At 41.0% G+C, this 25,428-nt stretch overlaps 1 protein-coding gene across 1 annotated transcript in view; it reads right to left on the reverse strand.

Moving 5' to 3' along the window:
- LOC106731742 (mucin-2-like) overlaps nt 1-20,171 on the reverse strand; it is a 68,543-nt gene extending 48,372 nt beyond the window's left edge. Inside the window, exons 1-13 of the mRNA XM_075928792.1 lie at nt 20,102-20,171; nt 15,884-16,148; nt 13,333-13,447; nt 12,609-12,699; nt 12,097-12,206; nt 11,621-11,837; nt 11,166-11,291; nt 9,440-9,557; nt 8,983-9,121; nt 6,625-6,735; nt 5,452-5,521; nt 1,765-1,902; nt 876-1,040 (exon numbers count right to left, since the gene is read on the reverse strand). Coding sequence (XP_075784907.1) covers nt 876-1,040; nt 1,765-1,902; nt 5,452-5,521; nt 6,625-6,735; nt 8,983-9,121; nt 9,440-9,557; nt 11,166-11,291; nt 11,621-11,837; nt 12,097-12,206; nt 12,609-12,699; nt 13,333-13,447; nt 15,884-16,148; nt 20,102-20,171 — 1,735 coding nt within the window. The remainder of the gene's footprint in view (nt 1-875; nt 1,041-1,764; nt 1,903-5,451; nt 5,522-6,624; nt 6,736-8,982; nt 9,122-9,439; nt 9,558-11,165; nt 11,292-11,620; nt 11,838-12,096; nt 12,207-12,608; nt 12,700-13,332; nt 13,448-15,883; nt 16,149-20,101) is intronic.
- Between the last annotated feature and the right edge of the window lie 5,257 nt (nt 20,172-25,428).

Below are 25,428 nucleotides of genomic sequence, written 5' to 3' on the forward strand. Positions count from 1 at the left end.
AATTTTGGGGTTGTGGACAGATCACACAGAATCACTATAAATTTGGCCCTCAATATCTGATTCAAATACCTATTGGTCAAACACACATATCCTATCAATCTTCCTCTGGCCTCCGACTATTTGAGAACTCACAATCACAGGATCACAACTCCAACAAAACATAAAAAGAAACAATAATTCTACGGAAGGTGGACCTCTAGTCCAGAGATATATTGCAATTTTCAGTATTAATGACCTTTCTTCAGTATTTTTCAATATAGGGTTGCCACTACAATTTCCCTCCTAAGTTTTTATCTCTTTTATAGTCAGAGTTTCAAAGGTCAGAAGGAGCCACTGTGATGATCTAGCTTCCTGTATAGCACAGGCCATAGAGCGTACACAGAATAATTCATAGGGCAGATCTTTTAGAAAAGCATCCAATATTGTTTTTAAAGTTGTTAGCGATGAGCCTTGGTCAAATGTTCCAGTGGTTAATTACTCTAGTTCCTGTGTGAATTTGCTTATCTTCACCTTCTAGCCTTTGGACCAAAACCTGCTGCCTGTACAGGGAATTTAATCTTGGACCATGAAAGACCAAGTAAGTTCTCCAGGCTCCCATAAATGAATTACAGCACTGTGAAATACCCCTTTATTTTATCACCATCTGAACCAGACAGAGGCTTACACAGCCTAGCTAGGTGCCTGAAGGACAGGACAAGTCAATGACACCTGTTGCTTAGTGTGGGCAATCCCACAGTACTTCTGACAAGCACGCATATTAATTAACTTGTCAATCTTCTAAACAAAGGTTATCATCACTTTGAGACTGCCATTTGACTGTGTATGAGATACAGATCCTGAAGGAAAGAGGCCCTATGAAAATTTTGTATTCTTACCGTTTTCAACGCTGAGAGCACAAGGGTCTTCCAACCTATCCACTTGGTCTCTACAAGTGGGTTGTGCTTTCCAAGTGTTAGCAAAGGCAGATCCTGTTGCTTCTACCAGCCCTCCAGGTGTCTTAAAATCATCCCCTGCCATGCCATTGAAATTCCCACAGAGACCTATTGAGAAAAAATTCAGTTTTAAAAATTATTATTCATTCTTCTTCTGAAAGAGCAATAAAAAGGGAAATGATTGATTTCCTACACAACATGCATTGATAACTTCTCGCAGAGAGCTACTCCACCCGGTATTAAAACTGCAATCATGCATGTAAGCATTTGGGGGTCAGTCTCTAAAAATCCAATTCTGGGGCAGATGGTCTTAAGTTGGGGTTCAGAGTTTCAGGAGATTCCCCCTATTATTGTATTTGTGATCTTTTATGGACCAGTTTCTCTAGCCTGGCCAGTATAGTAATTTAACGCTAGATTGAACAAAGGAGTGGGAAATATATATTCCAAAAATCAATCCTGTATTAACACGGGGATGATGGGTTTATTTAATCTGTAATATCAAATAATTCATCTGTAAAATATGTGAGCCGTTAAATTATTCTCTCATGAAATGTTGGTTGGGTTCTGCTCTCATTCTTCCTATATTCAACTAGCTAAGCTTTTCTATCTCTAGAGCTAATGCCTTATATAGAGAATCATATATATGAAAAAGCATTCATTAGTTAAATCTACATTAGTATTTTACCAGCATACCGTTCCCTTAGTACCTTCATTATGATGGAAGAATCAATTGGTGAGTAATTTCTTGCTAGAAGAGCACTCAGCACTTCAGTTGTAATTATTTTGGGTTGTGTCATTTCTCCTTTAGAACCAGACATAATTGGAAACTTACCTTGCAGTTGTCCTTGGACATTTTGGTCCACAATCACAAACAGCTGCATGATTGGAACCAGCTGGATTTGTAGCTTGAGACCAAAGTGGGTCTGCACAATGATGTGGTAGGAAGATGGCTGGAAAACTGAGAAGCTTGCTGGAAAACAAAAGGAAAGAAAAGTCATGTTTCCTTGATTTTTAATTTGTTTTTTTATCACCTCTTTCTGTTATAGGCCAGAAATGCCACAGACAGAAAAGCTGTAGTGTTGAAAGCAACACATTATAGGAGCAGCCCGAGTCACCTTCTGCCATAAAAATTGCAATAGGCAATGGACCAAAAATCAGATGCTGACAGATCCAGTTCTATGAAAACACGGACTATTCACAGACTGTTTTATAAATGTTACATGTATTATTATGTGCTAGTTAATTATTCTATTCCTGGCTTAGTGGTTAAGCTAAAGGATGCTTCCTGCAGGAACTAAAGGCATTTGGATGGTAATTACTGCAAATCCCCAACACTGAACAATGCAGGTAACAAGTCTTATAAAGTTTCCCCCTCTTTGGTGAATAGCATCTGCTGATTTGATCTAGTTCAAAAGGACTTGAAACCTGTACAAAGTGGCAGTGTGGGCCTGGGAGAGATGCTCTTACACCCAATCCAAGAACTCTCATGGGTGTGTGACCAGAGACAGGATTTCCGAGAGGACCCAATGTACTTTTAAACTGACCAGAGATTCCATGGGGAGGACAGGGGACTGCTTGGTAAGCCAGACACACGTTTAAACTGTTCAGAGATTTAAAAAGTTTTTTTTTCTGAATTGCATTTGTTTTGAATAAATAGGTCTTGGCTTTACAAGGGCTGGCTGATCACTGCTGACCCTAGCATTACTGCTACTCAGAGAACAGCAGATGCTGGACTGAAGTCAGATCTGCAGAGGCGTCCTCAGTCTAAGGGTGTATTTATACTGCACCCTTACCTCAAAATAAGCTACACAATTTGCTCTATGCAATTTGTGCAACTTATTTCCAGGTTATTTCGAAATAAAGCACTATTCCAAAAAGTCTCTTAAGCCTTGTGGAACAAGATTTATAGGGACATCGGAATAGCAAGCCTGTTATATTTCGAAATAATGGGCTTGCTCAAAAGACATAGAATAGCTATTTCAGGATATTTCTGGTATCCCGACACAGCTCCACAGTGTAGATTTAGCCTCAGTGCTCTTCTGAAGGGATATAGGGGATCCCACCCAAGGAAAGGTGAAGACTAGACCCCTGAGACATAAGTGGGAGATCTTCCCAGAGAGCAAGAAGGCATAAGAGGTGCAGATAAGTCAGGAACTGTGATACAGAACTCTCTTATTTTGCAGTGAAGAATGTTGACCACTTAACTATGGTGCCCGTCCATGCTATATCAACAATCCAGCTATTTAGGATGGTGGTGTGGCATCAGGAATCAAAAGCTCTTTTCAGCTCTGCCGAATGACAGCTCACAGTGCTGCTGTATTAAAAAGTTCAAGGGGCATCAAAGATTTCCGAAAAAATTATTACCTCTGCCTATGAGCATATAACAACGAGTCATCCTTTCCAAGTGCCCTGCTTAATGTTTCTTCTTCTATTTGAAGAGCTCCCTGGTCTTCTGACTTCCTCCATGGGTTGGATTATTTACTTAAGGGCTTGGTGCCTCATTGTACCCACACTGAATGCTGGGTACAAGGAAAGGGACAGCAGTGACAGTGCCTCGAAGGGGCAACTCCCATTTTCCTTCTGAGAAGAGCTGGTGCAGTTGGTGCAGTTCCTTCTGAGAAGAGTTGGTCCAGTGTTGGTGACTCATGCGTTCCTCCCACTGGGATGCCCTGGGTAGCCCCTTTTTTAAGACCAGTTCAATCTAACACAAAATATCTGGAGCAACTAAACATAAGATACTGGCTATCCCTTAAAATAGAAAGAGGCATTGCCATTCCAGCATAGACCAATGGTCCATCTAGTTCAGTACCCTTTTATCTGAGAGTGACTAGTGTGGGATAGCTCAGGGAAAGATGCTAACTCCCTATTGTGTCCCATATTGCACTGCAAGAAACAGTGCTACTTGACTTCACCTAGTGGCCAATGTTTGCCTTTACGTATGGTATCCCATGTTTGCCTTTACGTGCCTTTCCCCAGAATGGCCAGTATGTCCTATTGTATTGAAGGGAAGCACTACTCAAATGTAAGTCTTAAAAAGAAGTAGCTCTTGGAAAAAATCCCCCAAATGAACTTCCTATTAAACATTCCTTGCTTCTAATATAGAAACGCAGAACTTAATTGATGCAGGAGTTGAAGTCACAACCAAAGAACAAAAAAGCAGAGTTGTTTTTGAAGCTGCTCATCTATTTTAAGCAGAGGATTCTCCAGTCACCTGTATTCCCCAGAACAGGGAATCTCAACCGGAGCTATAACAAGGTGTCTGAGGTTCTAACCACCCTGCTCTTCCCAAACTGCTAAATGAAAGAGTGGCCCCGCTATGGAAGAGTGTCACAGAATGAAAATGTTCGAGAACCTGACTGTGGTGAGGTTATTTAATATGTAACCTGTAGATTATATTACGCATTTCACAGAGTACTTTAATCTGGATCTTTCTCTTTCCATATCTGTCTGTCTTCTCTCCCTTCTCGAGGTTCCTTCCAGTTCTAATATCCTGATTCTATGATTCTTTCTACACAACTGAAAAATTATTGGGAGGAGTGGCACGGATGGAGAAGTGCTGCTTGTGGAGCTGGTGACTCTGTGGCTTGATGATCCACAAGCATTTCCAAATTTCTGGGGAGGTTACTTCAAGATCCTCTGTTCTTCTCTGTTTGAAATGCTCCCACAAGAAACCTCAGAGAGGCTGCCTCACCATAAAATGTCATTCTACTGGAGCGGACTAGTTGTGACTTCCTCTAGGCACCATCAGCACTGCATCAAAGTAACTACCTCGTTAGTGTTCAAATTACCTCAAATGTAAGCTGCTGCCTCCAGTAAGCTTTCTACCTTGTCAGCTTCATCACAGACACACCAAAGGTCAGTCCTTGAGCAGGGATGCTGGGACAATTTTTATAGTGGGGGTGCTGAGTGCCCCTGAACCAAATTGTAAATCCTGTATATAAGGGAACCACTTCAAGTCAGGGGGTGAAGCAGCACCTTCTGCACCCTAGTTCTAGCACCTGTGTCCTTAAGATGACCAGCCTTGAAGAGAGTATGTCAAGGAAAAAAAAGGAACCAAGAAGAAAAAAAATCCTCTTGTTGGCATTTAAGTGGTGGCTATAAATCAGAAAACATTTTCTCTCTCCTCACCAGAGAAAACAGGACGAAATTCCCCCTATGACTTAAATACGACATTCTTCGTTCCATGCAGAATGTATGCTGGCACTGACATTCATTTCTATCTATTTATGTGAGACAAGCATAAGCTATCTGCCCAACATCATACAGGAAGCCTGTGCCAAGCTGAGAACTGAAACGAGACCTCCTGGGGTTCATTCCCGACCTTCTAAACTTCCTGATTAACTTCTTTTCACAGAGGCAGCAACTGGCTATTAGATCACAAATGCCTCCCTGGTATTTTCACAAATCTCCTTCTTCTTAAGCTCTTTTCACTGCATCCCGGTTCATTCTAGCATAAACATTCAGGAAATGTTTTATTTTAACATCAGATACGCTTAGGAGAGATGGCCGCATTCCTCACCTGTCACATGGGGCAAGTGCACGACCATGTCATTCAGCAGCACCGTGCCATCTGATCGGACCGTCAAGCTCTGTGTGTAAGCCAAGAGAAAAGGTTTAAATTACTTTGACTTCCTGGCTGCGGAGGGAAACCCAGTGCAAAAACGAACCTTAAAACAGGAGAGACAAGCAGAGCTCACATGACTGAGCAGATTAACTCAATATTTCAGTCACAGTATTTAAAAGGAGCAATCTAATTAGCAAATGAAGATTCTCTCTGTCCTCGCACCCAGTACGTGTATAAAGGTTTGGGGTTGTTAGACAATTTTTAACATGTACTAACACAGCGTCTAAAGAACAGAAAATGTTTCAAGAAAGTCACATATACAGGATACCAACTGTGTTAAGTGACTGAAAGCATTTGGCACTTGACACCAGATGGGTATGGAGATTAAACATAAGCACACACTTTGTCATGTGTTATTTTTTTACATAATTGTGCAGCATTGATAGAATGATAAGGAAACTCTTTCAGTAAATTCTTAATGCAAAGTTTGGTATATACTTTTGGGAACATAACTAGTTTCACAAAGTGCTAAGAGCCAAGAACACTAGAAATGTATGGAAGGAAAGAACAAGAAAAAACCCAGGGAGGTCTAAATAGTAGGGCAATAAATTGGAAAAACAGAACAGAAAAACTAGATTAGCCAGGACGGCAGACTGAATCAGAGTGAAAACTCCCCTCCCTCGCCCACTATTGAAATTCAAACAAGTGAGAAGCTTGGCTTGATCAATATTCAAGAGTTCGCATCCGAACCAAAACCTCTTGGGTCTGCAAAATTGGGATTTAATCTCAATAAACTAAAACAGCAAGGCCTTCTTATTTCCAGTCAGGTTGTAAATACCAGGAGAACAGATTGACAGTGCTTCTGACATTAGGCAAAACTAGAAAGAGCAAAAAGAAAGACAGAAGGAAGAAACAGTGAAGCAAAATCTTTTAACTGAACTAGTGCAGACTGTGCAGGGCAGGCCTGATTTGAGATTTGGACTGATTTGGACTGGTTTTTATTTTTCCTGTGTTCAGCCATCCTTACCCAGGATCCCCAGAGAAAGACTATGAAAAGTCAGTAGGGAAAGTTGCATCTGGGCATACATTGGGAAGACCCACTCACCCAGGTCTCCACACATCACTTACATTTTTCTTGTGGTCTATTAACAGCATAACCGACTTCAGACAGGTCTGTGTGTCTGTGGCACCACAGGGGGAGAGCTCTGCCAGGAGGGCATGACTGTCATTTACACCTCCCTGCAATGCAAATGAAGAAAACATCAGTGAGAACAGTGTGATAGGTTATAGAAACCCCACATTGGCTGAGAAGAGGATACATAGAGCTTCCGAGATCTATTTTCCCCTCTCCCGTTATTACTCCAGGAGTATGTGTCATGGATAGAGATGAATAAGGCCAGATTTAGGGGCAGGTTACCTAGGTGATTGCCTATGGTGCCAGGCTTGGGGCGCTGTTTTTGTTGTCAGTAGTCTCAGAGGGGTTGCCGTGTTAGTCTGTAACTTTAAAAACAACGAGCAGTCCTGTGGCACCTTAGAGACTAATGTGTTATATGGTGAGCTTCGTGGGTGAAAACCACTTCATTGAAAGCTCAAGATCCTATAACATTTGTTAGGCTCTAAGATGCCCCAGAACTACTCACTGTTTGTGCCACACATTGTAGCATACATATTTATTCTCTGATGTGACAAGGATACATGATGCTTGAAAATAGTGCACCAAAATCAAGAAGAGGGCAACAAATGCAATATAAATAAGGGATTCAAAAGTTTAGCAAATGGAAGAGGAACATCTTTGATGGCTTGTGTGGGGAGCCATTTGGTCCAAGGCCACGTTAAAAGAAAAGAATTCAGCATAGTTGGAAGGAAGAGAGAGATGGTCTGTACTTCCATCTCTGTGGGAAGAACCTAAGGGGATCCCAGAGAAAGAACCAGGGGAAGAATATAAGAATGCAGTTAACTCCTAATGTGGGCCTTGAGAAAGGCATAAGACTCCCAGGAGATAGTCATATGGATAACAGTTCTGCAGGGGAGCGGAGAACTGGGGCAAACCTAAGACAGACAGTTGTCTGTGATAGGAAGAAGTTGTTTGGTTTGTCTTTTGTCTGCTTCTAGGATTTTACTGAGCATTTCCAGGGAGAAGCCCTGAGACCTTCTGCTCTAGAAGTAGGGGCTGAAGACGAGCCCAGGTCAGGTGGACAGCACTGTATTTGCTACCACTGTTTTGTCAGACTGTTTGGAGCATTTATACTTCAGAAGAGATAGTACTCTAGTGTGACTGTCTACAGACTAGACCCACCAGACTAGACCCTTGACATTCCAAGGCAGAGAGCTAGAAGGAGTTGCTGGAATGTTTTTTCATGCCACACAGAAGCACTCTGTGGCACGCAGCCAGCCCTTTCATATCTTCTGCAGATTTCTATCCCAGATGACAGAAATCATCTGTTCAGCTAAAAAATATTTTGGAGCTTTGCTTTTGCTTCTTCCTAGCAGCACCGCCAGAACCAGAACTTTCTTTCAGAGCTCTAGCGGCAAACATTCCGGCTGTGTCCAGACTGGCAAGTTTTTCCGCAAAATCATCTGCTTTTGCGGAAAAACTTGCCAGCTGTCTACACTGGCCGCTTGAATTTCCAGAAAAGCACTGACGATCTCATGTAAGATTGTCAGTGCTTTTCCGAAAATACTATGTTGCTCCCGTTTGGGCAAAAGTCTTTTTCTGAAAGATTTTTGCGCAAAAGGGCCAGTGTAGACAGTACAGTACTGTTTTCCGCAAAAAAGCCCCGATCGCAAAAATGGCGATCGGGGTTTTTTTGCGGAAAACCGTGTCTAGATTGACCACGGACGCGTTTCCACAAAAAGTGCTTTTGCGGAAAAGCATCCTGCCAATCTAGACGCGCTTTTCCGAAAATGATTTTAACAGAAAACTTTTCCGTTAAAAGCGTTTCTGGAAAATCATGCCAGTGTAGACGTAGCCTCCTGGTTTTGGTACAACAGATCCTTGTTCTCTGGTACAATGGGAACTGGGTACTTCAGGGACAAAGGAATGACATAACTTGTTGGGATCTCACCCAACTCTGTAATTGACTCTATCACCTAAGCACAAGCACAGGTGTATTAGAGATTACATAGTACACTTCCAACCCTCATTTCAGATCTGCCTGGTAAAGCTGAGTCCTTCATGTTGTAGGTCCTGCCATCTGCTCACTAGCACAAGTGTGCTTCTCTGGACTCTTGTAAGTGGGACTGTGGCCTGTACCATTAACCTGGTCCATAATTGTCATGAAATTGGAGACTACTAAGGCAGGCAGAGGGTAGTAGATGAGCACAAGCCCTCACTGCCACATCAGTACACATTGGTAGACTAAGTTTAAATACTCTAGTATAGACTCTAGGGTTCTCCTACCCAGCCTTGGAAAGTATAATGAAACTGTGATTTACAGACATTAAATCAAAAGGCAGATATATCTATATTTGCTGTTGGAGAGATACCTTGGCCAGCACATAGAAACAGTCTCCGTGGAAGGTGTATTTCTTCTTATCAAAGGTGGTGATGTGAGCACCTCCTTCCAGTAAGCATGAGCCTGGACACGGTAAGTCATTGCACAACCACCTGCCTGAATCACAGGTGCTATAAATACAAATAAATAAGGAATTAAAAATGGGGTCAGATGTCTGAGGAACTGAAAACATTGAAAAAACATCTGTAGGCAGAGCACCACGGGGACAGGATGAAGTACCCACAGGTGCTTTGAAAATGTGTCGTTGGCTGGTTATTTAAAATGCTTCACATTTACCAATTTCAGACTCATGATGCCAAAAAATCAGCTTACAACAGCATCTTGACATTGTGTGACATGTACAGATATAGACAAATAAGTAACATGTCTACAGCCAGACCCGTGCACACTGGTTCTGAAAACAGCTCAGAGTGAATTGTAACCCTTACCATTTCTCGCATTCATTGGTGATAGTTTGCCCAGGGGAATACATGACTCCGTGTTGCTTGCAGTAGCATTCGCTCACAGAAACACAGCCTTTCTCATTGACGTCATCATACACCGTTCCTATAAAAAACAACCACGGGCTGATTCATAGTTCATGTTAAAATTACCAGTCTCAGCCAACCTAGGAGAAACTCTTAGAGTGGGCCCACCAGGGCCAACATGATTATTTGTGGGGCCTAGTTCAGGACGGGTGAGCACTGGGTTGGACCCTCAGCAGGGACACTATCACAGGTGCTGGCCAGGTGAGCTCTACGTTCTCGGGGTGGAATCTCACATTGCCTAGTGCCCCAGCACACAGGAGTGCAATTCAGTCCATCCCTGGCCTAAGCTGGCCTCTGCCTGGCCCTTCCTAGGGCTGCTTGGGCAGCCTGGCTCGTTTCCAGTGTGTGGCTGCCTAGAGTTGCTGGGCGATCCAGGCCTGCTGCAGGCGGTTGCTCCCATTGTAAACCTGCTCAGGATGCTGGGCTCTGTGCATTGGGGGACAAAGAGCCTGGGGTGTAGGAAGCTCATCACACTCTGCCCATCCGACCGGCTCCAATGGGCTCAGCTCAGCACGGGCTGGATTCAAGGAGGGAGGGGACTGCATAGAGCACAGTTCCAGGGAGGGCTTGGGTGGGCAAATGTGTACTGCTAACCTGGTCCACAATTGCCATGAAATTGGAAACTACTAAGTTAGGCAGAGTGTAGTAGGTGAGCACAAACCCTCACTGCTACATCAGTACACGCTGGTGTACTCCATTTGAATACTCTGCTATAGACTCTGGAGTTCTCCTTCCCAGGCTCAGAATGTATAATGAAATTGTGATTTCCAGCCATTAAATCAAAAAGAAGATATATCTATGTTACATGTTGAGCAGGGGGTGGGATGAATCACTGGAGACAGGCTGCTTAAGCCTGGAGAAGAGCCAATAATAAAGCATAGGGCCATGTGTGGGGGTAATCAACTGTCCTGAGGCACACACTCAATCACCCAACAATTCATGGCAATTGAAGGCATCAAAAGGGATTAAACCATGCAGCTTCCATTTTTTATAATGTTTAATATTTTTAATGGAAGCTGTATTGTTAAACATCCTGGGGGATAAATCACCACTTAAATCCGCACGTTCTCAATGGCTGACTTTAAAATCTGCCTAAACTATGGTGGTGCTGTCACCGTGACAGTATTTTTCAGGGTTGGCAATAGGGTCTTGGATTTCACACCTGAGCTCATTGTCACATCTGATAATACGATTTCCATGTAGATAATATGTATAGAATTGTGCCCCTTGACTGGGTTACCTACAGGGACTGAATTGAAAAACTCCAAAAAAATGTATGTCCACTGTTTAACCTGAAGGACCAAGTATTGTTTCAGAAGAAATAGAGGCCTCATAAACCATAAGGCCCAGTTACAGGTTGGTGTGGGTTAAATGAAGCCAAGCAAATGCATGACTTTTGTCAACATGCTAGAATTTTATGAATTTACAAGGACAAATTAATTCTACTGGTGAAATGTATTCATTTCTAAAATGTCACTTTCTTTATGCTGAATATTGCAATCTTGACTGCGTTTTTTAGGGAAGGCAAATTATAGATAATAGAGCCTTTTTCAGACACATTTTAAAGTATATGAAGGGACTTGAATCCAAATCTATTGTCTCATATAGGACTGAGAGAGACACCTACCTTCAGGGCAGAAGCAGCCATCCATATGGTGTTCTTCACAAAGGCTGCTGACCTCCAAATGAGAACAAGTGTTTATGCATGGTGAGCTGCTTTCCTGGTAGATCATGTTTCCAGGGCATGTCATGGCTAAAATAATGAAAGAAAAGATCAGTGACTGGAATACACACTCCATGTTTCACAGAAACCAAGTAGCATATATTGACTCCAAAGATATCAGCAGAGTTGAATCAGTTGACTAAAAGTAATGGACTTTAAGCACACTTCAAACATGTGGCTAAATTTCAGAGAGAGCATGATCATTCCATGTAGCAAGTGCTATATAATCTCTTCTTCTAGTAAATATCTTTAATAACAAAGGCAAGGAAAAGGAAAACAGGAAATATACAAACTGAGCAATTTTAAATATTTCACCCAGGATGAACCAATTGTTCTGACAAGTTTGGGAAGATGCTTACGGCAAAACTTGTCTGTCCTCCAGTTTCCAGGCTGGCCACCAGCGTGGGAACATTGGCGAGAGAACTCAGAGATGGTGCTGCAGAGGCAGAAGGAATCCTCAGTTCCATGGCAGGCACATTTATCCTGCATGCAGAATTCAACGTACATCTCCAGATTCAGGCGTGACACGCAGTCGGAGAATTCTGAAGACGTCAGCAGACTCAGGCACTCATCCCGCTAAGGAGGAGAGAGGAAAAGGGAAAGATTAAAGGGCATCCCTGCACCTGAGTATCTAGAGAAGTTCCCTTTTGCTAACATGATAGTTGGCTTCTGGACATCAGCAGCGGCTGCACAAGAGGGATGGGTCCATGTCTTAGGTGATCTGTGTCAGAAACAGCACAAATGCAACTACGATCCTTCATCGGGTCTCCCTCTCCTTTTAAAAGTCATAACCATGTTAATGCCCTAGGTAAAGTTGATAACCATGATTACTCACATGCTGATTACAGGTTGCGATGTTTGTTGTTTCATCAGGGTCCTCACATACGCCGCCGGGTTTGTTAATCTTCTGCATATTTCCAAATGTGATGGGATTGAATCTCATTCCTGGGAGGAAGATGTAAAAATGTCTTGATGAGCACAGAAAACTTAAAAATATACTCTGGACTTCAAATGGAAATGAAAAACTCACTAGTGTTCCCACAAACGAGAAAGTTTGCACCAACAAAGTTTGCTCCACAGAGTCAGCTGAATCACTTGGAAGATGCTACACCATTAATTATTTATCTCTGTATTCCTAGCAATCATCAAAAAATCTCAATGAGGAATTCTGAGGCACCTTAGAGACTAAAAAGTATCATGAGTTTTTGTGGGCAAAACCCACTTCTTCAGATGAGAAAATCTCAGTCACTCCATAGTAAATTCTTCTTTTGCCTCTCTTATGTTTCCACATACAATATCCATAAGTTAGCCTTATGTGGTAGCTATATATTCTTTCAAACCACTTACCATTAGAGATAAATTCATTGTAGACCTGCAGTCCATTGTAATCGCCGCAAAGACCACATGTGTTGTTGTTAAACTTGCTGTCCAGCTCCAACTAAATAAGGGAGGAGGGAAGAAAGAAAGAAAATCAGGTGTAGCACTAACAAAACATTCTAACAAGAATAAATTCACTAGGATAGCAAGTTAATAGAGAGGAAAGATAGTGAATGCCCATTCATTTTACATTAGGTTTTAGTGCACCAATCATAATAGTAATACAGTCCCACGGTAAACAATTACCATAAGAAAATAACGAAAACATATCCAGGACGAATGAGAGAAGTTATTATATCCATGATAGTTCTTCTCACCAACATTATGTCAAAACTTAGGAAGAAAGTGTGCTACAAATTAAAAAAAAAACCTCTTCCTTGGAGAGGTGAATTTTCTTGCTGGGGACCTAAATAACAGAGCACAGCAGTCCTTCAAAGGACAAACAAATGAAATGAAGATCAGAATTTATTAGAATTAATATTAGCTGTTTCTCATTCTCTTCTCATCTTCTCCTGAGAGTGAAGAAACATTCATTTCTACACCCACTGCAGTCACATAATGGACAAAGGAACCTTCTCAGCTGAGAATAAGCTATGTCTATTGCCAGTCGGATAAGACTGCTTAACACAGTGACTCCGTGTAGCCTATATTGATAACCAATAGTAGCATAAGTAAAGTTCCATGTCATACATACCATCAGTGCATCTTTACGGTTCCACATTAGAATAAGGCCTGCTCTTGCATAGACTTTAGTGTAGACTTCAGTGCTCTCAATCAGCAAACCGGAACTGTAGTATGGTGTTTTTACACTAAAAGAAAAAAGACCGAGGTTTTGCATTAAAGGTAATGTAGAAAGCAGAAAGGAATAGAAAGGACTAACCTAAATACCTTAGGTACTGCAAAAGAAATAACCGCGTGCACAGGGAAACCAGACTCTGGCCCCTATCTCCAATCCCACACAGATGTTTTCTGTTATACAGAGCAGACTGGCTGTGTCTACATTGGCACCCTTTTCCGGAAAAGGGATGCTAATGAGACCAGTCGGAATTGCAAATGCCCCGGGGATTTAAATTTTCCCCGCAGCATTTGCATGAACATGGCTGCCGCTTTTTTCCAGCTCGGGGCTTTGCCGGAAAAAAGCGTCAGTCTAGACAGGGATCTTGCGGAAAATAAAGCCTTTTCCGGAAGATCCCTTATTCCTGATTTTAAGTAGGAATAAGGGATCTTCCGAAAAAGGCTTTATTTTCCGAAAGATCTCTGTCTAGACTGGCGCTTTTTTCCAGCAAAGCCCCAAGACGGAAAAAAGCGGCAGCCATGTTCATGCAAATGTCGCAGAGAAAATTTAAATCCCCGGGGCATTTGCAATTCCGACTGGTCTCATTAGCATCCCTTTTCCGGAAAAGGGTGCCAATGTAGACACAGCCACTATGTTTAGTAGGGAATTAAATCCCCTTCTCCTGAGATATTTGCAGAGGTAAGTTAAATTTTGTTTGACCTAATGTAAATTTAAGTAATTTTGACATAATATATATTACTATAATCTACAGTCATTGCAGCTGGCCACAGAAATGCAATACAGATTCTCCCTATTTCAAGGGAGTTCTGAAAACAACTCTGCCTGATGATTGCACAGCTTTCATTGGATAACACTCATCTCCTGTGGCTATCACCTGTAAAATTTATGACTTGACATTTTGGTGCCATCTAGAATTCACTTTAGCAAGGCAAAGCAATCTCAGAGCCATGGGCTCCTTAAAGGAATAAATTCTCTATCTCAAGTTAGCAAAATAGGCAAAATGCCAGCAAAGAAATGTGATTCAGACAATAAAAGCAAAAAACAAAGGATCTGAACCCAGGAGCAAAAATACTCACTACCTACCCATGAGTAAGGTTCATGTAGAAAATGAGCATAAGAAACTAAATAGGGTCTTTCATTTGCAAAAACCATATACTGTTACAAGACACTGGGTATTCCCCTTTTTTGAGATAATGGCCTAATGATTTGGGATGGGAACAATTCAAACATGGGGCCAGATGGTCAACACAAGTGGAAATAAATGTGGAGAGAAAAGAGCTTGTTCAAAACATCAAAACACAATCATCTAATTGGAAGAGATAGATCTTTAATAGAGTTGCACAGAGTATTATTTTGACCCAAGGATCTCAAACCGGGTGGAGCAAAGATGCTATTGACTGATAAGAAGTTGCTTCAGTGAATAGCCGCCCCTCTATTACATGTCTCCCTTATGTTTCCTATGTATACAAGCCACAATACAGAACTTGGTGCAGTGATAAAAGCATTCCCACGAACAGCTTCTTACAAGTGAAACCTAAATAGCTCAATACGTGATCAAACAGAAGTAGTTGCACTGGAATCCAGCCAAATCAATGAATAGCTATTTCCTTTTTCTAAAGAGTTGTCAGGAGAAATGTTATTGCTAACTGAAATTTTGAGAAAACTGCATTTTTGTTTTAAGTTTTACAGCACTTTATTATTTTTGTACTTTTTACACCCAAAATTGCATCACCTGCTCAACTACGATTAATTTGTTTAAACAAATGTGTTGCAATAGTAGAAAAAAAATTGTGTGTCTGAAAACTGTAGATACTGGGGGTACTTATATTTTGTTTTAAAAAAGGGATACTTTATAAAAAAAAAAAGGTTGAGAAACACAGCTATGAAACACTAAATTCCACATACAGTGAAAATCTGTTCCACAAGTCTTCTATGAGCAATACATAAGGGAATAGGTTGAGTGCATGGAAAGTAATCTTTACAAGACCCTCTTGTGAATTTCTTTTTAACACGTTGGTGTACAACTAAGCACTCTCTCAGTTTTGACAATACAATTTGTCAAAAGACTTCGTATTATTTCTGGATATATTCTGGCTTGGTGCCTGGAAAACACAATGTTATTTTCTGTTTCTTTAGTGGAGTGGGTCTGATGGTTTTTAATAAAACCTGGGTTCTAGTTACAGGCAGCAATGACAACTGAAAAGTATATTATATTTATTTGATCATGTTAAAATCGGTTAAAGCTAATCCAGGATCTGGCACCCTTACTCTAATGGCAGTACCTTAGCTAGTAAAATGTCACATTCACTTCAGTGGGTCTACTCACAATATTGTGTTCCTACCCCAGAATTTCTTTTATTTTAATGCTACATATTGCACAATTCTGTTTGTCTATAGAAGCATTTTACCGGAGATTTCACTGAAGAATTATACTACTAGAGTAACTTACACTTGCTCATCCACCACAGCCGTATGTTGGGTGAGGTAGATCACAATATCCTTTATGGTGATCAGGACATATTGAATTTCAGGGTGTCCATTTTGATTGGTATCACGCTGGATGTGGACTGAGAACTCCTTGTAAGCTTCTCGGCAGTCAGAAGCAAAGTTGTAATCACAGAGGCCAGGAAACTGGTAGAAGTCTCCATCAAAAGTTTTGAAATGATTGTTGCCCCAGGTGCTGCAGACATAGTGGCCATGGTTTTGGGATCTGCCTGTTAAATGAAGGAAAAAAGGTTAAAGAAAGCAAAATGAGGTAGCTAAAGCACTTAAGGTACGTCTGTACTCCAAAATAACTTATTCCAAAATAGCACATCTACACTACAGGGAAACCTCCATTTATAGCCATAGGAAGCACTCGAGAGCAATTAGTTTGAACGGCCCTAGGGAAGAGCTATTTTGAAATAGAAGCAGTGGAGCTTCCATACTACTGATATTCCAAAATATCTATTTCGGAATAGGCATTATTCCTCATGGAATGAGGTTTACAGAAGTTGGAGTATGCCCGTCCATTATTTCAAATTTATTTCAAAATAACAGAATTGCTGTGTAGATGTTCCCATTGTTATATCAGAATAATGGCCTTTATTCCAAAATAACGCTGCTGTGTAGATACACCCCTATTGACAATAAGCAGCATTACACAGCAAGACAGCTAAGGATTTATATGTAGACGATTCAGCCCTGGACTACAACTAGGTTTACAAGAGAAGCTAATCTGCATGTATACAGAACAAGCCATTTACAAATATAGATGTACCAATTTGCCAAAACTGCGAATCCCCAATGTTTGCATAATAAACAGATGAAATGTGCACCTCTGTGGCTGAGGATCATGCATCTTTATAGGGCTTTTACACCTTAGAGCCCTAAGTGGTTAGAGGCACTTGCCTGAGATCTAGGAAACCTGAGTTTAATCTCTCCTCTCTGCCTGATGTAATGCAGGGACATGAAATTGCGTAAACCGCATTGACAGAGCCTGCCATAACCAGGCTCAGAGCCTTTGACATACGCTTTCTCTGGCCCAATAACCAGTCAACCATTGTATGCCAAGTGGAATAGCTTTAGTAGGAGAAACTGAGAGACATCCCTTCCACAATAGCCCCTGATAGAGCACAGCCTAGATGAGTGCCCTGATACCTGGGATAAAAGAGGATCCTCCTCTGGCCATTTTATTAATGTACCAGGGGTTTTCAAACTCTGGGTTGTGGTTTGTAAGGGGAAGTGGCTAGATGTCCATGAGACACTTCATTTACCTGCACCTCTATAGGTACAGGTGATCGCAGCTCCTGTTGGCTATTCCCAGCCAATCGGAGCTGCGGGAAGCAGTGTCCTTATACGCTCCACTTCACACAACATGCATTGGTTTTTTTTAGAATTTGCAGTTTGGTCTGACATAAAGCAATTTTGACGTTATTTATTTATTTTTCAGAACTGCCAGTGACCAAAATCAGTTATTTCCCCGACTTTACTGAGAAGCTTTAACACTCCTGCAGAGGCCACTTCCGTACCATTAACATAGGCTCAGACCAGGGTGCCAAGTATATTGATTTATTCTGAATACTGTTTTTACTTTTTTCAATTTCTCTGCAAGCTAATTTCATGACAGGAATTAATCCCTTAAGCGATCTGGGTTCCAGATGTGAATTCATTATTTCCACTAGAAATAGTGACTTGGAGTACCATCGGTAATCAGAAAAAGTCAACTTTAGACAACAATTAACCTATGTTGGGAAGGTAAGAAGAAAGAAATTGCAACCAAATGTTTGGAGGTCTCACTCTCAGTCCACCACCATTTGTTCACAACAGTAACTGACACAAACTTGGCACAACCTGAAAGTTGTTCTCAAAACTGGAATAACCAGGATTGTTGTAGATTAAGTATAAGGTTCATTGTCAGAACTATGTGTGGTAAGGGAAGCCAGCCAAGTAAGCATCAACACCTCTTACACTCATAAACACTAGATTAATTCCCAGGGTTGTTTTTTTTTTTTAATTGAGTGAACTAAACCATGGGTCCTCTTGAATAACAGATATTTAAGGGAATCAGGTCATGCTATAAGTAATACACACCGCAGAGCATCATATTTACAGGTCATGGATCTATTTTGACAATCACTTTCTCCCGAGATCTATAGATATAGTTTGCTTTGAGAAGCTCAAGGATTTTTTAGGAACTCCTAATTTCTCTACTTTCTACTCTATCCAAAAAACTTCATTTAAGGAAGGGTGCACATCCATCTCTCCAAAGCCCATCAATGCTGACTCCTGCATTCCAGTGGGACTGGAAAACAATGGAATGTGTTCCCTTCTTCCCAATTGCTAACATCAGGTGCTCTCTAGGATACGTCTACACTGCACAATTATTTTGGAATAAGCTATTCTGGAATAGTTATTCCGAAGTTGCTTACTTCGAAATAGCAGGTCTACACTGCAGGGAAGCCTCAAAAATAGTCCAAGGCAGACTTCCCTATTGTAGATGTACTCTCTTGATTTAGAGACCCAAGAGGAATAATTTAGAATACCCATGGTGAGGAGCTATTTTGAAATAGCAGAAGTGGATCATCTACATACTCCTTATTTTGAAATAGCTATTTTGGAAGAGGCATTATTCTTCGTAGAATGAGGTTACAGAAATCGAAATAAGCCATAAGGTAAACAGGATGAGGTTTAATAAAGAGAAATGCAAAGTGCTCCACTTAGGAAGGAACAATCAGTTCCATACATACAAGATGGGAAGCGACTGTCTAGGCAGAAGCATGGCAGAAAGGGATCTAGGGGTCATAGTGGACCACAAGTTGAATATGAGTCAACAGTGTGATGCTGTTGCAAAAAAAGCAAATATGATTCTAGGTTGTATCAACAGGTGTGTTGTAAGCAAAACTCGTGAAGTCATTCTGCCGCTCTACTCTGCGCTAGTTAGGCCTCAGCTGGACTACTGTGTCCAGTTCTGGGCGCCACATTTCAAGAAAGATGTGGAGAAATTGGAAAAGGTGCAGAGAAGAGCGACAAGAATGATTAAAGGTTTAGAGAACATGACCTATAAAGCCAGGCTTCATGAACTGGGCTTGTTTAGTTTGGAAAAAAGAAGATTAAGGGGGGACATGATAGCGGTTTTCAAATATCTAAAAGGGTGTCACAAGGAGGAAGGAGAAAATTTGTTCCTCTTGGTTTCTGAGGACAGGACAAGGAGTAATGGGCTTAAAGTGCAGCAGGGGAGGTTTAGATTGGACATTAAGAAAAAATTCCTAACTGTTTGGGTGGTCAAATATTGGAATAAATTGTCAAGGGAGGTGGTGGAATCTCCCTCTCTGGAGATATTTAAGAACAGGTTAGATAGACATCTGTCAGGGATGGTGTAGACGGAGCTTGGTCCTGCCTTGAGGGCGGGGGGCTGGACTCGATGACCTCTTGAGGTCCCTTCCAGTTCCATTATTCTATGATTCTATGATTATTTCAAAATTATTTCAAAATAACAGAATTGCTGTGTAGATACTCGTATAATTATTTCGGAATAACGGCCATTATTCTGAAATAACTGTTGTGTAACACATAGTCATATCTTATTCAAGAAGGGACCAATCCCAATATTCAAATCCCTGAGCAATTGCACAGGAATATACCACCTGGTTGCACCAAAATATTTGCTGTTTTTAATCAAACCTATTCATCCTACTACCTCAGGCAAATTAATTTGGAAACTTTTTCTTTTAAAAAGGAAGATTAAGAGATTATGGACTAGAAAAGCTGAAGTTATGGATTTAAAGACAATCTAGTCCATGAAGAGACAATGCATACATTTTTTGGACAAAAAAGCATATGCTGCTATTTCTGAATAGCCACATGCAGAGTTTTCCTTATGCACCCTTTCTGCATTGCTATTGCTTGGTATTTGCCAAACTTCTGCAAACCATCATGCTAGGCAATTGTTACTTCCTCACATACATTATGCTAGAGATCAACATAATGGATTCAGCCAGCCACAGAGCTCAGAAAGAAAAACATAGAAAACTGTAGAATTCTCCTCTATTTCAGAAAGGATATTTGATGTCATAATATTGCCTAGGATTATTTCCTCACACGGTTAGCTTCTTCCTCACTATACTAGTTAAATCCTTCTACCGTTTTCCAACTGGAAAGTCCTCACCCTCCCATTTCCTTCTCTTACCTTTCTTAATTTCACTTGCACAGGAAAGAGCCAGCCCCAGTGCAAACAGGCTGGCAAGTTTTAGCCCCATGGTGGCCAAGCTTGGTGCACTGAGAACTCCTTCAGAAAAACCTCGGTTTATATAAGGCCCTTTGGTACAATTAACGCCATCACATGGGGAGGACACGGAAAGTGAGAAGGGAGGAGTACGAGGAATTCAAATGGGTGCAACGTTTACTGAGAAAAGAAAGCAAACAGACATAGTTATTTTTCATAGTAAAATTTGGAATCTGGCATATAGGATGCAGTACAATATTGATTCAGTCATCAAGTAACTGGAGTTTTATTGTCTTTTTATATTTTAGCTTAACCTGCAATAACCCTTGACCACAGAGAGTGAACATTTTGGGCACAGTTGAACAATAAGGGAACCCCTTCAATGAAGCTTCATCTGGAATAGTCTCAAATGTCTGCTTTGAAACCAAGAGTTTTTAATTTTGCATTATTACTTAGAGATAATAATGATTAATCTATGTGCAGATTAAAATAATCTTTGCGAAGCTCCTTGAAGGTGAAATTGGCACATATGGGCTAAGTGTAACAATTATATGTTAGCTGTGGCAAAATTAAAGAACAATTAATGGTGTGGAATTGAAAAGTTCTGGTACTCATACAATGCTAGATCCTCAGGTGGTATACATCGATAAAATACTCCTACGCTACGTCTAGACTGGCTTGATTTTCTGGAAATGCTTTTAACAGAAAATTTTTTTGTTAAAAGCATGTGCGGAAAAGAGCGTCTAGATTGGCACGGACGGTTTTCCGCAAAAGAACTTTCTTACAGTAGGAAGTCAGTGCTTTTGCAGAAATTCAAGCGGCCAGTGTAGACAGCTGGCAGTTTTTCCTGAAAAACTGGCCAGTCTAGACACAGCCCTACTGAAGATCTAGCTGATAAAGTAGATTGAGTTGAAAAGTATTCTGTGGGGATGATCTCAGACAACTTCAGATATTCCATACCACAGGGAAGGTCCACAAACATCTCTGCAGTGTTACAAAGTCCGCCAAAAGTTAATGGAGGGTCTCACATAGCAAACATCACCATTTCAGGCTTTAAATATAGAAGGAAAAAGTTGTAGTCAACATCCATCAGCTTTCGATTTTCTAGACAATTCAGGTTTTCACATAGAATGCCCCCTGCACCTTTTATTTTTGTCATAAACAAATTGCTTACATGCTGCTTTATTGAGAATATGTAACTTCTCCTTATTCCCCTACTCTCCAAGGTTTCAAAAGATTGCAGTTTGAAAAAAAAAGGCTATATTGCTGGCTCTGCTCAGACAGAAGCAAGAGAAGGGGGAAAAAAGGAAGGACGGATTCTTCTGAGAGAAAACTGAAGTTAGTTCATAGCAATGGAAATAGCTGCCTTATATGTGCATTGTCTTCTTTCTTCCAATTATTCCTCATCACAAAAAAACTATTCCTATAACCTCTCTCATTTCAGTATGTCTTTAACACTGCTGCTTCTAAGCATTACCTGTCTCCTACCAGGGCATTCCTTTCATAGTCCCAACCAAGATTTCCTCCTTGCAGTTTCTCTACATAAACCTCTAATCCTTTCAATTGTTCATTCTGTTTTGTCTCTTTCTAGATCAAATTACATATAATTAGAACTTTTAAGCCTTTCAGAACAGCCAGGGAAACCAGACTGTCTTTAAAGAAGAGCCTCAACAACATAAGAAAAGAGAAGGAATAAATAATAAAAGTAAAAGGTCCAGAGAATATGATCCTTAGATGGAGTACTCCATTTCTAGTTTTTCCCTGATTGGCATCAGATAAAATAAATCCCCAGAAATGGCAACTGTGTCATGTATTTTCTCCTGCATTCAAGAAACTTTCTCCACAGTGCACAGAACAGAGATAAAATTAAATATGAAATTTCTTAGAAAACTGAACACTTGGGGAACACTTGGAAGACTTTTATAGCCTTAACAAAGGCATATTGTTTTGGTTCCTCAGCAACTTAAAGATCTCTACAACCATTACCCAGTGGATCTTTTCTTCCCTCTTCCATCTAAACTTATCAACAGGCTGATATTTATATATAATAATATATAATATACTCTTTTCTTTGTCTTTGTCTTCACAATTCTTTTGAATCTAACATTCCCTCAAATGTAAAGAACAAATCATGTCAAACCAATCTGACAGCTTTCTTTGATAGGATAATGAGTGTTGTGGATAAGGGAGAAGCGGTGGATGTGGTATCCCTAGACTTTAGTAAGGAACCTGATACAGTCTGGCATGATATTCTTATAAATAAACTAGGCAAATACAACTTAGATGGGGTTACTATAAGGTGGGTGCATAACTGGCTGGATAACCGTCCTCAGAGAGTAGTTATTAATTGTTCACAATCCTGCTGGGAAGATATAACAAGTGGAGTTCCGCAGGGGTCTGCTTAGGAACTGGCTCTGTTCAATATCTTCATCAACCATTTAGATATTAGTATAGAAAGTACGCTTATTAAGTTTGCAGAGGATACCAAGCTGGGAGAGGTTGAGACTGATCTGGAGGATACGGTCATAATTCAAAATGATCTGGACAAACTGGAGAAATGGTCTGACGTAAACAGGATGAAGTTTAATAAAGACAAATACAAAGTGCTCCAATTAGGAAGGAACAATCAGTTTCATATATACAGAATGGAAAGCGAATGTCTACGAAGGAGCTCTGCTGAAAGAGATCTAGGGGTTATAGTGGACCACAAGCTGAATATGAGTCAGCAGTGTGATGCTGTTGCACAAAAAGCAAACATGATTCTGGGATGCATTAACAGGTATGTTGTGAGCAAGATACGAGAAGTCATTCTTCCACTCTATTCTGCGCTGTTAGTGCGTCCAGTTCCAGGCACTGCATTTCAAGAAAGATGTGAAGAAATTGGAGAGGGTCCAGAGAAGAGCAACAAGAATGATTAAAGGTCTAGAGAACATGACCTATGAAGGAAGGCTGAAAGAATTGGGTTTGTTTAGCTTAGAAAATAGAAGATTAAGTGGGGACATGATAGCAGTTTTCAGGTATCTGAAAGGGTGTCATAAGGAGGAGGGAGAAAACTTGTTCATCTTTGCCTCTGAGGATAGAACAAGAAGCAATGGGCTTAAACTGCAGCAAGGGAGGTTTAGGTTGGACATTAGGAAAAGGTTCCTGACTGTCAGGGTAGTCAAACACTGGACTAAATTGCTCAGGGAGGTTGTGGAATCCCCATCTCTGGAGATATTTAAGAGTAGGTTAGATAAATGTCTATCATGGATGGTCTAGACAGTATTTGGTCCTGCCATGAGGGCAGAGTACTGGACTCGATGACCTCTCGAGGTCCCTTCCAGTTCTAGTTTTCTATGATTCTATGTTTTCATGGCTGAGTTTTTCTTAATACCAAGTGAGACATTTCTACACATCAGTTCTACATCTTCACACCTCCATGCCTTCGCTGGCTTAATCCTTTTCCATTAAGGTGAAAATGTTGTCCTGGTTACAAAGCCTGTGTATAAAGGCTTTCCAACGAGAACACTGTAAGCACAGGAGGGATAAAATGTTATTCCACCACCCAGATGCAAGATCTTGAACATCTGGGCAACTTCGTCATGGCCACTGCTACTGCTGCCTATTGCAGAGTGATGGTCCAGTTGATTAATGTAAGTCATTGTTCCCACGGTCACATGCTTACAGTTCCACTGGACAGTTTGCAATCCTTTCATTCTCCTATACGTCTGTACAAACAGGCAGCAAATGAGCGTAGAATGCTCCTGCATGCCTTCTTTATCACTTAGACTACATTGCCTCTGCTGGCTTGAGCCTTCATACGTGAAGGAGGTGGGTTCTGGTCTACATAGCGAGAAGAATCCTTGTTCTATTACTACTGAAGCTGGGATGCTAGGGTTAGAGCAGCATGAGAGACTTGCAATCTCTGAAAAACAAAGTTAAATGACAATGGTCAGTATCTCAGGAGCTAGGCTGGCTAGCAGCAAGGGTGTCATTTGCCATGGAGAGGGGCAGCTTTCTTCCTGCAGACCATGAGTTAGCTCCCACTGAATTTTTCATAGCTGCTCACTGTGATGCCTCCCCTAGGTCTTCAGGGACTGCTGGGGAGCAGAGCCGCCCAGAGCTTGTGGTACTGGAAATATGGAACTTAGAGGCCAAAGGAAAAAAAGAGCTTTGACATAGAGTCCAAGTACAATTCTTTGTTTTAAGAAATGCTTCTTTTATTGTATGGAGATTTCTTGCCTTCCTTGCCAACGGTACAAAGGCAAGCACGGGGCTGAGCAAATGATAACCCACTGATGCTCACTGATGACTGCAGTTAGGAGAAGGAATGGGACCTTGTCTGCAGGAGCTGATTTTAGGCAGTAAGAACCCATCCTGTGAGTAAGGCTACGTTACACAAGTGTCTGCGTGGCTACATGCTGCAATGAAAGCCCACTGCTTTAATGTAACTGCACATCAATGTAAGGCTCTGACAGGCAGGAGGAGCAAGCAATAGTTTTGAACAACTGCTGAGAAAAGATTCTAGCAACAGAGAAGCAGCGGGGTGCCACATGGCTAAAATTAGCAGTTCAGATTGGAACACAGAGCTTGGGCAGGTAGTGAGACATATAAGGTAAGTTCTTAGGAACATAGCCATACCTTCAGGAGTGTCTCTATTTGCCTAAGCCATGATTCACATCTTCTGTGGGCTCGGGGCCTTCCTGGTAAGTACACCACATATCACCAAAGGAAGCAGACAATGTAGCTGCACCCTAATAGAAGGGAACCAAGAGTGATCAAGGATCTGTCCATTGGTGTCAAACGAGAAGGATCACATTGAAGAGAAAAGTCACATTCAGTCTCTTCACCCCTTGTCTTTCTCTTCCACAATTCAGCTCACAATAGATTACTGATACTGAAAATATCATAAAGTGGTAGCAGAAGGGTGTTTTTCTATTGTGTGTGTGTGTGTGTGTTGGGGTGGGGTTACATAAACCATTACCTATTCAATGATAGATTTTAAGTATTTTGGGAGAAATTTCAGATTGGCCTTTGGCTATATCATAGTAATGAAATGACATTATTCAGGTTTCAAGTTTTAATTTATTTATTTATTTAGTTAGTTAGTTAATATTAATGAAAGTGACAAGATTCTCAGTCATGGGCATAAACTGAATATCCTGCCAGCCATTATAAGCTCCTTGCCAGTGTTTGATCTGGGTAGCACTTGATCTTCAAAGACACTATGTCCCTTTGGTATTTGCCACGGTGATGATAGGTGGGTGGATGGATTTGGTAAATAATTAATTCAATCAGAAATCTGTCCTGCA

The sequence above is a fragment of the Pelodiscus sinensis genome, chromosome 4 (genome assembly GCF_049634645.1).
Source record: "Pelodiscus sinensis isolate JC-2024 chromosome 4, ASM4963464v1, whole genome shotgun sequence".
In the NCBI taxonomy this organism is placed as follows: Eukaryota; Metazoa; Chordata; order Testudines; family Trionychidae; genus Pelodiscus; species Pelodiscus sinensis.